The following is a 15,951-nucleotide window of genomic DNA, read 5'->3' as shown; positions in this document are numbered from 1 at the left end:
ATTTTGTAGTCGCCTCTAGCCTCTGCTGTATCATTTTATCTACCAAGCAAAATAATTAAATGAGAAAATACTCTCAGACAAACTGTGGGGTGGAATGTATGTGTGTGCAGTGATACAAGGCAGGCAGAGGACAACTTGTAAGAGTCAGCCCTCTCCTTCTGTGTAGTTCCTGGTTAGTGAACGTAGGTCATCAAACTTGGCAGCAAGTACCTTTGCTTCCTAAGCCATCTGCTGGCCCTGGAATGTACTTTTTAAAATTTTGATTTGGAAAGAGTCATTTTGAGGTAATGAATGGCAAACATGAATCACAAAAGACTTAATAGGACAAAAAGGACTTTTTTGTACACATAATGAGGGGGTCATTAAATCATTTAGATATTGAAAGTCACAAAGAAAGTGTACTTTATGTTTTATGTGTCATGGCTCATACCACATGATGCCTGGCTGTACTAGGAATCTGTCTAGAGCCTCTTTCTGTCTCTAAAAGATAGAGATTCTTTATCCATTTGAGGACATACCTTAGAGAATCAAGTGTAGCTGGAATTTTCTCTCCGGTCCCGCCAAGCCCCAGCAGTCGGATAGCCCACTTATAAAGTAAACATACAGACATTTATATTATTTAAACTGTTTAGTCTAATGGCCCAGGCTTCTTGCTAGCTGTACTTCTATCTTAAATCAACCCATTTCTATTCATCTGTAAGTTGCCATGTGGCTCGTGGCTTACCAGAGGCTAGCAGCCTCTTTCTGACTCAGCCTTCCACTTCCCAGAATTCTCTTCTCTCTTGTCCCGCCTATACTTCCTGCCTGGCTACTGGCCAATCAGCATTTTATTTACACAGAGCGATATCCACAGCAGTCAAGTAACTCTGATTCCAAATGTTTAGCCTCTGTCAGAATGACGGTCATGGTTCAGTAAAGGACATGTTTATTTCCCTGATAAAAGAGAAGTATTTACTCTGGATCTCAGGAATGGTGTCTGAAAAAGAAAAATCAACAGAACCATAATAAAGAATTCTAGAGAAAGGGAGAAAACACCAAAATAAATTGTATAATTTGTTGTGGGAATTCTCTCTGTTAATGACCTTGGGGTATCTGACCCGATAGAGGCGTGTTTTTCTGGGCATATGATTGCTTAAAACTGAGGAGGGGGCAAGTGCTCTCTTTCTCTTGAGGTGGTTGGAAACCTGATTGCTGGTTCCATTCACCCCGGGCAGAATGGAGGACAATGACAGCTGTTTACTTTGTTCTGTATTCTTGAGTGTATTTCTCCCCCAATTTATATCTTAATAAATCTACTGATATCCTTTAACAGACTCTCATGGATTCACTAACAATAATTATTTTTCAAAGACCAGCAACATCGCATGTATATACCGTATAGGAGATATCTTTGTATGACATTCATGTGCAGTTTTTTTAGTTGCCTAGTCATAAGATGTGGGAGCTTGTGCCCATCTTCCCACTTCACTCTTCCCTGAGGATGCTTGAAAGGGCTTTTCTCCTCTTTTCTCCAGAAAAGTTAACACTGTATGTGGATATCCAGATAGCACAGAGCTTTCCATATGTAAGCTTTCATGCATGCCTGTAGCATTTCTACTATAAAACTGTAAGGCCATCTGCTTCCTGTCTTCCTTATTTAATTTATTTTTGTTTGTTTTTTGTTTCAAATATATTTTTATTGTCAATGGAAATATCACTCAGATATTAGAAGGCAATGGTTTGATTAGGCTTTGCTGGGCAGGCTCCTAAAAGTGAACGCCCGTGCAGGATGCAAGCTGCTTCATGAAGCATTCAGTCCTATTGTTCTTGCCTTCCAAGAAGCTACAGTGATATTTGTGGTTTTTCTTTATGACTTCTTACAAAGGCACTGTGAGGCTGCTTTTCTAGGGTACGTGAGCACTCGACTGAGCACTCGACTGTAAATTACACTCTGTGTCTTCTGTTATCTCCTAAAATGGCCAGGAAATTTTCTTTCTTTTCCTTTTCCTTTTTTTCTTTTTCTTTCTTGTGGCCTTGCTTGTTACCTCTGAAGTTTAGAAATGCAAGTCATGTGAATGAATTAGACATGGCTTTTGCAAGTGTCCTCTTACTACAGTGCTGACATTTCTTAGTTTCTTTAAAGCATCATCACATGACACCAGTTTCCCCCTCACAATTCATAGTAGTTCTAACATTTAAGTTTCTTGCTTTGAGAGACAGGAAAAAAAATGATGTATATCATGCATGTGGCATGTCACTAATCTTTAGATGTTCCCATGAGCTAACCACACACTTTGATATCATTCTTTTTCTTTTTCTTTTTTTGAGACAAGATTTCTCTGTAGCTTTGGAGCCTGTCCTGGATCTCGCTCTGTAGACCAGGCTGGTCTCAAACTCACAGAGATCCACCTGCCTCTGCCTCCTGAGTGGGATTACAGGCGTGTGCTACCACCGCCCGCCTTTTGATATCATTCTTAGTAGCCACCAAGACATTTAAATAGTTCGAAACAATTAGAGTTTGAAATCACTATTGAAAATTTTCACCAGTTGTAAAAGCATTATCACATTTAGAAAACCCTCAATATCAACACTGATGTCTGATATCTCCATGCTGTTTTCTTCCTTATAGCTTGAGATCTAATTCACGTACCAAACATTTTACCCGCTTACAATATACAAAACAATGAAGATTTTAGCATATTCACAGTTCGGTTAGCTATCATTAAAATAAATTGTAGCAATTGCAATTTTATTATATGAGAAAAAACTACACAACCATTAATAATTGCTCCTCAGTTCTCTCATACCTTACTGTATGAGAGAGACTAAAGTCAATGCCTTGTCTACTTGAAGTGAGATAGAGTTATCTGGGAAAAGAAGACCTCTGTTTGAGGTAATGCCTTAATCAGATTGGCTCATAAGCAAGTTTATGGGCACATATTTTTTTTGTTGTTGTTTTGATTAATGATTGATGTGGGAGGAGCAGCAAGTCCACAGTGGGCAATGCTGCCCCTGGACAGGTGATCCAAGGTTGTATAAGAAAGCAAATCGAGCTAAGTCATGCAGTAGCTTTATGCTTAATGTTTAAATATCTTAAAGACCATTTTCCAAAATATACATACCACTTTATGTTCCCACTAGCAGAACACAAGGGTTACATCATGATTATACCCTTTTACTAGGTGTAAAATGGAATCTAGCTGTGGTTTTGAATTATGTTTTCCTACTTTGTGAAGATATTTCATGTGCTTACTTACCATTTGTATAATTTCTACTTAGGATAAATTTTTATTCAACTCTTTTGACCATTTTAAATTTTGGTTATTTGTCTATTATTATTATTTTATATGTCATATACAAATACCTTATTATAAATTTGATTTGCAGAAAGTTTTTCCTAATTATGTAGAATATCTGCTACTTTCCTTATGGTATATTTTAAAGCCTAAAGTTTTCATGTTCATTCTATCCATTTTTGCTATTATTGCTTATGCTTCTGGTATTATCTTCCAAGTATGTGCTACTTTTTCAAAGTAGTTATAAGATGGCAAATTAGAAAAAATAAGCTATGATATTACAGACCTATTTTTAAATTTTAACTCCATATCAATAAATTACTTAAGCATCCTTAAATCCAGTTTCAGATCGATATGATGGATATATAGATGTAAGACTGTTATAAATAGATGAAATAATTTATATGGTTTTTAAAAAGATTGAGGCTATTATAATACTCTGCTAATGTTAGCTATTATTATTGTTGTAATACCAATAATAAACTCTGTTGATATGAGAATTAAACCAAATCCAAGGAAAATATATGAAGAAGCAAGTATATAGATGCAATGCTTCCTAGACAACATTGAATCTGGCTTACATGAAAGCCAAGTGTAGTAGTTATGGTAGTTATTATGTCTAGTAGAACTGGTAGCTGACTGATTGATTCTAAGAACTTTTTCCAAGAGTGCAAGGCTTGAAAATGACAGAGATAGGATTGTAACCTAGGGTTCTATCTCCTTAAAAAAAAAAAAAAGAAAGAAACCTTTTGCAATTTTCTTAGCATTAGATTTGTAGTAGAAGTCAGGAAGAAGTGCTTTGTATTCAATTGGAAGTGTTAGCCAAGATGAACATTTTAAGAAAGAATAAATGATCTCATGAAAAATTAATATTGATATGTGTATTATGTAGTCTTAGAGGTAAAACATTTCACTAGAAAGTTTGTTTGTAGTTAATCATTGTTATGCATTTACTTCATGCATTTGTAATGATATACAGAACTTCTTATATAACTTAAAGGATTATTTCCTGTTCCTAAAGTTATGTCCATTACTAAATATTTGAAAAGAAAAGACAACTGAAAAGAAAATACACACACACACACACACACACACACACACACACACACACACACACACACATTTTCCAGAGAGAAACTTTCTTTCCCTAACCTTTTCTTCCCGTCTTTTTCTACCTTTCTTCCCTCTCCTCTCCTTTATCTCTCCTCCCCCTTTTCCCCATTCACTCTCTCTTCCATCTCCTCCCTAGTTTATATTTAGAGGTAGCTCATGAAATAGATAGACTTACTTTATTATTTAAAGTTTGGATTGGATTCATCTTGCCACAAAGTTACAAACTGGTTTCCATTAGACTGCCAGAATGCTTATAAACTTTAGGCCTTTAGAAGATTTTTTTTTTTTTTTTTGAATTTGTGATCATTTTGTTGAGTAGTAATTAGCTGTCCAGAGCTTCTGAAATTCATTGATTAGATTCTATTTTAGCCATCTAAAACAAAATAACTATAATCCCTTTGAAAATGAGAGCTTTGTGAATAATTTATCTCTCAAACACAGAAATGGCTAAGCATTAGCAGTCACGCATGGTGTTCGTAAAGTCAATCATGCTGATCTAGTTAGTGGTCATTGCTTATATATTCAGCATTATTATGGAGATGTAGCAAATTCAGTGCCAAATTCTTCATGGAACCATCAGAGCAGCTGAACCAGTCAGCCTGACAACATTTCTGTGATTTTTAGATTGAATTTATTATTTTCGTTATTTTTTATTTGAGAGTTTAATGTATGCATACAGTGTGTCTTGATCAGTGCTACTCCAAGACCTCCCCCACTCCTCCTCTGTCACTGTCACCACCATCCCCTCCCAAATTCATGTGCCATTTGTTTTTAACTCCCCCAAGTCCACTTCGTGCTGCCAGTGTGTGCATGAATGTAGGACCACCTGCTGTGGCATGTGTAGTCTCTCAGGTCTGGAGTCCTGGAACAAACTGGCTCGCTCTCTGTGGACAGCCATCCATTGCCCGTAGCATCTCAGCTAAGCGCGGGACTTTGTAGCCACTCCTGCCTTCATGCTGGGATTTTGTCTGGCTTGTTTTTGTGCAAGTCTAAAGTTAGATCGAATTCCTGAAGTCTACTTGTTTTATATAGAAATTTTATTAACTGGGCTCTATTTTAGTTTTTTCCTAAAATTCTTTGAAATACTACATATGGCTATAAAATAACTTTGAATCTAAGTTGATAAAACAGTTGTGGCATTCAAAATACTATTCATAAGTTGTTAAAGACTTTATAGAAGTTAGTTAATTTTTAGCATTAAATTCCACCTCCTCATAACCACTTAGAGAATAGCTGAAGCAAAATGATAGGATAGAGCTATGCTACACAACTGATTCCAGTGACTTCTTTGTGTCTGTCTGCCTTCAGTGGCTCTAGCTGGTTAGGACTATATAGACAATGGGAGATACTTTGAACTCATCTAAATTTATGGGGATGATAAGTAAATTTCTAGTGTTTGGTTAACTTTCACTTGATTTCTTAAGAACTATTTTATTTAAAAAGGAAAAGGTCATGAGAAGGGAAAAAGGTCATGAGTGTGGGCTAACATGTCAGTTGTGATAGAAATGTTGTGCATTAGACTAGTTTAATAAAAATTAATGCTAAATACTGTGAAAGTATGATTTCTCTGTGTAAATAATGATTTGGTTTTGAAAATATCTGATACATAATCTTCGTATCAAGTTGCAGTAGATGAAAATGCCAGGTGTCTCTGTTAGATTAAGCTAAATGTCAACTTTAAAAATGTGGCTTTTAGGAGGGTAGGTTTTGAGAAAAATCAATGTTTTAATAGCCATTATAGTGGACAAATTATTAGTAGAAACTTGGAAATTGTTCTTGTTCAAGAACCCTGACTTCCCATTTGGCTCACAGGTCACTGTAAATAGGCTAAAAGCCTGGTGCCCCTGTCCTTGTCTTAAAATTTTGGATTAGAGTCTTAACTTTGCATGTAGGTATTTACATCTCTCAAGTGGTATTTGTCTAAAAAATGATAGCTAAGTTGTTTCGTCCTCTTTTAAGGCTAGACGCACAAAGACAAGAGTGAGAAATCTTACTGTCCCTTCTATAGCACCCCTCTAGACTCCCAAGATGCTCTTGCATTTCTTTAGTGATTGCTGTAAGGCTGTTAGTCACTCTGGATTCCAGGAGAGCAGAAGTGCACAGAGAGACCACTATGCACAGGAATCAGGCCCTCTGCAGGAGCTGTCTTTCTCGGGAACTGGCTGGTTCTCACAATCAATAATGACTTATTTATACTGCCTTGTAGAACAAGAATTGAGACCAGACCACAGTTTGACCGAGACTCTTTAGTGATACACATGTCTTGCCCCTACCTTTTTGGTTTTTCTCTGTAAGTCTAAGCTGTTGCCAGTATCCTGAGAATGGATTTGGGATGGGGAGCTACAGAAGCCCCTTTTCTGTTCTTCGCTGTGGGTCCACTTGGATGAAGTCTCCTCTCTCTGTCTTTTATCACTGCTCATCTCGTTGGCATATTAGGACAGGAGGCTGAGCATTGTTTGGCACTCCTAAGCAGGGACTTCTGCCTCACTCTCTGGGAACAAATTATTTCATTAGAATTACAAATCATTCTGTATAGAAGTGAGTTTTCCCAAAGAAAAGAAATGAACTAAATTACACACAGCAAGATTAGTGTGTGTCTTTAAAAACTAAAATACTAGCATTGTTCATAGTAAAACCTGAAGCTTCTTATGGGTAAGTGAAAAGAACAGTAGATCTGAGATGGTGGGCTTTTCTCCTGAATGTTAGTAAACTGTAAAAATATGCATATGCTATAAGTCTGCTACCTCGTAGTTGATTAACTAGTTCCTGTTAGAAAACCCCTAACTTTGAAAACCATCAGACTTTCTAGGAATACCAATTTATAAGTCCATTGGACATATTTAGTGGCTGGTCATAAGGTCATTTAGATGTGAAGGGAAAACTAGCAGGGGCAGTGGAAGATGGAAAAGGAGCTTGTCGATGTAATGCCTTATGTCGTCCCGTCGAGCCTACTCAGACTCATGAAATACCTGAGTGTATATTGCTTTTTAATGGAAGAAACACTGAGGTGAAAATCCTGGCTTGAACACTGTTCAATTTACACAGGTCCCTCACTGAAAGAAAGAGTGGCTTGGATGTCATATTAGCTTTGCATAGTGTCTAAAACCTGCATGCCTGGTTCTTCAATTCTGTTTTATATTTCTTAGACTGTTCTGTAGTTGACATGGAGAACTCATTGCTAGGAGAAATTGATTAATTCTGCAGAGAGCTTAGATGAATAGGTTTTAAACTTCTTTTAAAGATTTATTTATGTGAATGAGGGTTTGGCCTCATATAAATTGTGTGTGTGTGTGTGTGTGTGTGTGTGTGTATGTGTGTGTGTGTGTGTGTGTGTTTGTGTTTGTGTGTGCACGCACATATATTTACTACATGTGTGCCTGGAGCCCTCAGATGTCACAAGAGGGTGTCAGATTCTGCCGACCTGGAGTTACAGATAGTTGTGAGCCACCATGTGGGTGCTGGGAATCAAACCCTAGTCCTTTATAAGAGCAGCATCTGCTGTAAACCACTGATTCTCACTACTGTCCCTAGATTTCAGTTTTTACAATTTACTTTGAACCAGCTTTAATTTGGAAACATAAATTCAGGCATACTGTAGTGTAACTACCAAGAAATGTTAACTAATAATTACAGGTGATGAGCTTGGGCATTATACTACTGAATTTATTTGGCTTGATGGTTTTTTGGCTATAGTTCTCTTGATAAAACTAGTCACAGTGTAATATAATATCTTAAAATACTCTGGGATAACAAAGATGAGTTTTCTAAAAATATCCCACAGATTGTGAATTTTGAACTGAGCTGGAAGCTCATTTATTAGAATGGCTACTAAATCTTATACATGGACCAAAAGAATTATACTTAATTTTTTAAAGTTTTTTAAGGGCTTAAGAAGATTTTAAAATTTCTTCTAAATGCCTTTTGATGAATGGTATTAGAAGACAGTGAGGTTCTGCTCATTTAAATACTTTTTAAATACATGCTTTTAATGATTTCAAATGTACTGAGAGCACAAGGCTGCTAGTAGGTGTAATGCATTTTCTTTTTTTTACTGTGTTCTACAGACCATCATTCTTTCTGTCCCATGCCATCAGTCTTCTGAGATTTCAAACATCTGCCAGGAGTGATGCACACACCTGGATCTCTCTAGCTGAGATGATTTATGAGCTCACTGCTAAACATAGTCATTAAATATCAAATTATAGAACTTACATTACAAAATGATAAACAAAAGTTCAATAGTCACTTTGCATTTATCTTATGTATTGCTGTTAAGGTATCGAGGGCATTTGTGTTCAACATCTCTGAGGTGGTAGACATACTAATATTATATGCAGCTCAGTTCTCTTTCCAGTTCTGTGTTCAGTGATCTCATCTTTGGTAGCCTGAATTGATCATAGTAAGAGTATTTGTGAAGCAGTGAATGATCAGCCTTTCCTTATTTTCTGGAAAAAGGATTATTTTTGTCTGCAGACCTCACCCTACCAATTTCCTATTAGTTTTCACTCCCTGCCTTCACTCTCCTACTTAGGTGTCTCATTTTATTACAACCCACTGTACCTAATTTTCCTAAAGTTGAACATGGTAAAGAATAAATTCAAAAGAATGTGGAGGAACCTTTCACATTACTAGTTCAGAAGAGTTTTATGCCTCTGAGTGCCATTTCCTAAGCTGGGTAATCAGACAACACCCCGTTTCTTCTGTTTGCTTTACTAAGTTTCAAAATGAAAATAACAATGTGATTGTGGAAGTTCTTTGGCAATTGCCAAATAGATACTTTAAAAAATTGATAGTAAACCCCTGCTTCAAGTTTCTTAAGGGTAATGTCTAAGTCACAAAACCGCATCATCCCACATTGCTGCCTCCATTTTATCCTCTATCCTGGGTACTAGCTGTGTTTCAACACCACTGTCTGTGAGGTGCCGACTGGGTAGTGAGTTGGTGCTTGCGCCACTCCTTTTCAGGTGATGTCACCAGAGGCGCTGCATGGCTGTAGCACTTCTGATACAGCCAGACCACTTTCGTGTACACTCACTAGGTTTTTCCTCCAGGAAGAAGGACCAGTGAATCACAGTGGGTTATGAAGACTAAAGCTAGTTACTGCCCTTTGTTAAAGAGGGCTCTTGTTAAAATGCACATTTGCCAGTTAAAGGGGGAAGTGACACATTAAACTATAGTCACTCACTAATATCTTAGCAAGAAAGGAACTAGGAAGTTACTTAGTCTTAGGGTTGGAACTAAATTCGGATCATTCTTAAAGACAAACTACAGAAGAATTAAGGACATAGGGCTGGTCCTAGTGAGCAAGGCAGAGACTAAGGTAGTATAAAGAAGAATGTGGACCCTTAGTTAACAGGGATAGGGTAATCATGAGGGCCACCTGGAACATTATGCCCTGGAGAAGTATGTTGACATTTGACATGACATTTCCTTACTCTCTCTTGAATGACTTTGTATGCTTTTCTGTTATGTGTTTATCTTGCTTCTCAGATGCTGTCTTTTTTGTCATTTAACATGCATTTTTATTTTATATTATTACGAAATTTCAGTGATAATAAATCTTAGAAATCTCTGGGGTACAAAAAGAGGTGCTGAGGGAGAAATCAGTTTTGAAAGCTACTACATCCTGATGAATTCCTTTCTTAAACAAATACATAAAATTTCATTCTTTCTAATTTCCTTTATAATTTTCTCATGATATGTGATTTATGTTTTACATTTTACTGAAGTTCCCTCTCTGTCAGTCTTCAACCATATATACATACATGTGTGTGTGTGTGTGTGTGTGTGTGTGTGTGTGTGTGTGTGTGTGTATGTGCTCACCCTCTAAAACTGTAAGCCCGCCATATATGTATGTATGTATATATTGTTGGCCTTAAACTCACTGTGTACTCAGCCTTCTCTAATATATGTATTAGAAGGCTAGCCTTAAACTCACTATATACACAGGATAGCCTCTAAAATTACTTTCTTTTTGCCTCACCCTCCCAAGTTCTGGGACTATAGGTATGTGCCAACATATCTGGCTTGCTTTAAAATATTTTTTAATTGAAAATGTTTAGTATTATGGTAGTATGAATGAGAAGGGCCCCAATAGGCTCCTGTATTTGAATACTTGGTCTCTAGTTGGTGAAACTATTTGGCAAGGATTAGGAGGTGTGGGCTTATTGGAGGAACTGTCACTAGTGGTAGATGATAGATATATCAATTATATACGTGTGTGTGTGTGTGTGTGTGTGTGTGTGTGTGTGTGTGTGTGTAATTAGAATTTCTGATTTCTGTTTTTGTGAAGTTTATCATGCCTTTTCCATAGTAGTTAGAAGCAGCATGTTTGAGAAAACAGGGCTATTCTGCTTTCCTCCATCAGTTTCTCTAGTTTCCATCATTAAATTGATATATCATCTACCACTATTAATTAGATTCCTAAGAAATACCTACAGGGTAATGCAAAGACTTGATGATCCCTACTTTCCAGCACAGATGTATATAGTTAACTCTATCAGCTAACTGGTATCAACTACTCACTGTCTATCTTTATACTCAGTTCCTTTAATAGCTAACTCATTTCAGAATACCCTAGGCTACACTGACAAAATTATGAGTATTGATTGTCTGTCTTATGTTTCTCAGTCTATTTTCCTCTCAGGCAAGATTAAACTGTAATATATTACTTGTCTATTAAAAAAGAAGCAATGTCATTAGCTAAGAGGTGTTGATGTTTATATGAGTATATCAAGTAAGATATGAATATCATTATATTTATATAAGTTGTCTTATTTCACTTTCATATTTCTTTATGCATACTGTATTTTCTACATGACAGTTGGTACCATAATCATGTCTGTATTGGAGATCCAATCAACTGACTATATCTGTCTGCCTTCCTCTTTTTTAGCTGGACCACACCAATTTTGAGAAAAGGATACAGACAGCGCTTGGAGTTGTCGGACATATACCAAGCCCCTTCTTCTGATTCAGCTGATCATGTATCTGAAAAGCTAGAAAGGTAAGATCTTATCCATGACTTTACTAGCAGAAGAAAGGCATTTCTCATGTCTTTTAGATAACAGAAAACTGGCATGTTAGAGGTTTCATTTTTAAATGCCACATTTTTATTTGGACTTAATAGATCTTCATTTGTAACTACAAAATTAAACATTAGTTTAAAAAGTCAAAAAAGAGAAAAAGAGGTAGTTAGTCAATGGAAACAAAGATTCAGAATGTGTGTCATCCTTGTGTAGAACCCGCCTCTGTCCCTTAGACACTCTGCTGTCTTGATCATTCTTAGCTTTGGGTTTTTCTTTGTTTCACTTTTTTTTTTAAACTTTTTTAAAATTATATTTGTGTTTTAATTTTACACATCAGCCATGGGTTCCCCTGTCTTCCCCCCTCCCACCCCCACCCCCACCTTCCCCTCCATCCTCTCCCCTCCATTCCCATCTCCTCCAGAGCCAAGACTACCCTGGGGATTCATTTAAACCTGATGGATTCAGTACAGGCAGGTCCAGTCCCCTCCTTCCAGGCTGAGCAAAGTGTCCCTGTGTAAGCCCAAGGTTCCAAACAGCCAGCTCATGCACTAAGGACAGGTCCTGGTCCCACAGCCTGGATGCCTCCCAAACAATTCAAGCTATTCAGTTGTCTCACTTATCCAGAGGGCCTGATCCAGCTGGGGGCTCCACAGCCTTTGGTTCATAATTCATGTGCTTCCATTCATTTGGCTATTTGTCCCTGTGCCTCTCCAATCTTGGTCTCAACAATTCATGCTCTTACAGTCCCTCCTCTTTCTCGACAATTGGACTCCTGGAGCTCCACCTGGGGCCTGGCTGAGGATCTCTGCATCCACATCCATCAGTTATTGGATGAGAGTTCCAGCATGACCGTTAGGGTGTTTGGCCATCTGATCACCAGACTAGGTCAGATCAGGCTTTCTCTTGACCATTGCCAGCAGTCTACAGAGGATGTATCATTGTGGATTTCTGGGGACCTCTCCAGCACTCTGCCTATTCCTGTTCTCATGTGGTCATCATTTATCATGGACTGTTATTCCTTGTTCTCCATTTCTGTTCTTGATCCAGCTGGGATCTCCTGCTCCCCTAAGCTTTCTTTCCCTCAAATCTTGCCCTTCATTACTCCCACTGTCATCCAGGTTGTTCATGTAGATCTCATCCATTTCTCTGTCACTGGGCAATCCCTGTGTCTTTCCTAGGGTCCCGTTTTCTAGGTAGCGTCCCTGGAGTTGTGTAGCAGCCTAATCATCTTTGTTTTACATTTAGTATCCTCCTATGAGTGAGTACATACCGTGTTTGTCCTTCTGAGTCTCGGTTACCTCACTCAGGATGATTTTTTCTAGATCCATCCATTTGCCTGCAAACCTCATGATGTCATTGTTTTTCTCTGCTGAGTAGTACTCCATTGTGTATATGTACCATATTTTCTTTATCCATTCTTCACTTGAAGGGCATCTAGGTTGTTTCCAGGTTCTGGCTATTCCAAACAATGCTGATATGAACATAGCTGAGCAAATGCCCTTGTGGTATGATTGAGCATTCCTTGGGTATATGCCCAAGAGTGCTACAGCTGGGTCATGGGGGAGATGGATTCCCAATTTTCTAAGGAAGCGCCATATTGATTTCCAAAGTGGCTGTACAAGCTTGCATTCCTACCAGCAGTGGAGGGGAGTTCCCCTTGCTGCACATCCTCTCCAGCATAAGCTCTCTTCTGTGTTTTTGATCTTAGCCATTCTGACAGGTGTAAGGTGGTATCTCAGAGTCTTTTTGATTTGTGTATCCCAGATAATTAGGGATGTTGAGCAATTCCTAAAATGTCTTTCAGCCATTTGAACTTCCTCTGTGGAGAATTCTCTGTTTAGTTCTATAGCCCATTTCTTAATTGGACTGTTGGGCATTTTGATGTCTAATTTCTTGAGTTCTTTATATATTCTGGATATCAGCCCTCTGTCAGATGTGGGGTTGGTGAAGACCTTTTCCCATTCTGTAGGCTGTCACTTTGTCTTGTTGACTGTGTCCTTTGCTCTACAAAAGCCTCTCAGTTTCAACAGGTCCCATTGATTGGTTGTTTCTCTCATCTGTGCTACTGGTGTTATATTTAGAAAGTGATCTCCAGTGCCAATGCATTCAAGACTACTTCCTACTTTCTCTTCTATCAGGTTCAGAGTAACTGGATTTATGTTGAGGTCTTTGATCCACTTGGACTTAAGTTTTGTGCATGGTGACAGATATGGATCTATTTGCAGCCTTCTACACATTGACATCCAGTTGTGCCTGCACCATTTGTTGAAGATGCTTTCTTTTTTTCCATTGTACATTTTTGGCTCCTTTGTCAAAAATTGTATGTTCATAGGTATGCGGGTTAATGTCAGGGTCTTCAATTCGATTCCATTGGTCCACATGTCAGTTTTTATGCCAATACCAAGCTGTTTTTATTATGGTAGCTCTATAGTAGAGCTTGAGGTCGGGGATCGTGATGCCTCCAGAGGTTGTTTTATTGTACAGAATTCTTTTGGCTATCTTGGGTTTTTTGTTTTTCCATATGAAGTTGAGTATTATTCTTTCCAGATCTGTGAAGAATTGTGTTGGTAATTTAATGGGGATTGTGCTGAATATGTAGATTGCTTTTGGTAAGAATTGCCATTTTTACTATGTTAATCCTGCCTATCCATGAGCATGGGAGATCTTTCCATTTTCTGACATCTTCTTCAATTTCTTTTTTCATGGACTTAAACTTCTTGTCATATAGGTCCTTCACATGCTTAGTTAGAGTAATCCCAAGGTATTTTATATCATTTGTGGCTATTGTAAAGGGTGATGTATCTCTGATTTCCTTCTCAGCCTGTTTGTCTATTGTATATAGGAGGGCTACTGATTTTTTGAGTTTATCTTATATCTTGCTATGTTGCTGAAGGTTTTTATAAGCTGTATCAGTTCCTTGGTTGAATTTTTGGGGTCACTCATATATACTATCATGTCATCTGCAAATAGGGAAAGCTTGACTTCTTCCTTTCTGATTTTGTATCCCCATAATCTCCTTATGTTGTCTCATAGCTCTGGGTAGAACTTCAAGTACTATATTGAATAAGTATGGGGAGAGGGGACAGCCTTGCCTTGTTCCTGAGTTTCTCTCCATTTAATTTGATGTTGGCTGTTGGCTTGCTGTAGATTGCTTTTATTATGTTTAGGTATGTTCCCTGTATTCCTGATCACTCCAAGACCTTTATCATGAAGGGGTGTTGGATTTTTTCAAGTGCTTTTTCTGCGTCTAGTGAGATGATCATGTGGTTTTTTTCTTTGTGTTTGTTTATATGGTGTATTACATTGACAGACTTTTGAATGTTGAACCACCCTTGCATCCCTGGGATGAAGCCTACTTGATCATGGTGGATAATTGTTTTGATGTGTTCCTTGAGTCTGTTTGCTAGTATTATATTGAGTATTTTTGCATCAATGTTCATGAGGGAGATTGGTCTGTAGTTACCTTTCTTTGTTGCATCTTTGTTTGGTTTAGGAATCAGGGTAATTGTAGCCTCCTAGAAGGAGTTTGGTAATATTCCTTCTGCTTCTTTTGTGTGGAACAATTTAAAGAATATTGGTATTGAAGATCTGGTAGAATTCTGCAGTGAAACCATCTCGTCCAGGGCTTTTTTGGGGTTGGGAGACTTTTAATGACTGATTCTATTTCCTTAGGGGTTATTGGACTATTTAAATCGTTTATCTGGTCTTGATTTAACTTAGGTATGTGGTACCTATCCAGAAAATTATCCATTTCTTTTAGATTTTCCAGTTTTGTGGAGTAGAGGTTTTTGAAGTATGACCTGATGATTCTCTGGATTTCCTCATTATCTGTTGTTATGTCCCCCTTTTTATTTCTGATTTTGTTAATTTGGATGCTCTCTCTCTGTCTTTTGGTTAGTTTGGATAAGGGCTTGTCTATCTTGTTGATCTTCTCAAAGAACCTACTCTTTGTTTTAATCCTTTGTATTGTTCTCTTTATTTCTATTTTGTTGATTTCAGCTCTCAATTTGATAATTTCCTGGCGTCTGTTCCTCCTGGGAGACTTTGCTTCTTTCTGTTCAAGAGCTTTCATCAGGTGTGCTGTCAAGTCACTAGCGTGAGATTTCTCCAGCTTCTTTATGTGGGCATTTAGTGCTATGAGTTTCCCTCTTAGCACTGCTTTCATAATGTCCTATAAGTTTGGGTATGTGGTGTATTCATTTTCATTGATCTCTAGGAAGTCTTTAATATCTTCCTTTATTTCTTCCTTAACCCATTGGTGCTTCAGTTGAACATTATTCAGTTTCCATGAGATTGTAGGATTTGTATAGGTTTTTTTGTTGTTGTTGAAATCTAACTTTAAACGATGGTGGTTTGATAGAACACAGGAGGTTATTCCAAATTGTTTTGTATCGGTTGAGATTTGCTTTGTGGCCAAGTATGTGGTTGATTTATAGAAGGTTCCAAGGGGTGCTGAGAAGAAGGTATATTCTTTTTTTGTTCTGGTGGAATGTTATGTAGATATCTAGTCCATTTGAGCCATAACATCAGTTAAG

General features: G+C 37.7%; 1 protein-coding gene across 1 annotated transcript in view; it reads left to right on the top strand.

Moving 5' to 3' along the window:
• Positions 1–15,951, top strand: part of Cftr (CF transmembrane conductance regulator) — a 158,804-nt gene that overhangs the window by 14,464 nt on the left and 128,389 nt on the right. Inside the window, exon 3 of the mRNA XM_036181863.1 lies at positions 11,284–11,394. Coding sequence (XP_036037756.1) covers positions 11,284–11,394 — 111 coding nt within the window. The remainder of the gene's footprint in view (positions 1–11,283; positions 11,395–15,951) is intronic.

This window comes from Onychomys torridus, chromosome 3 (assembly GCF_903995425.1).
Source record: "Onychomys torridus chromosome 3, mOncTor1.1, whole genome shotgun sequence".
In the NCBI taxonomy this organism is placed as follows: Eukaryota; Metazoa; Chordata; class Mammalia; order Rodentia; family Cricetidae; genus Onychomys; species Onychomys torridus.
The sequence above is the reverse complement of the archived record's forward strand: the minus strand, read 5'-3'. Positions and strand labels throughout refer to the sequence as shown.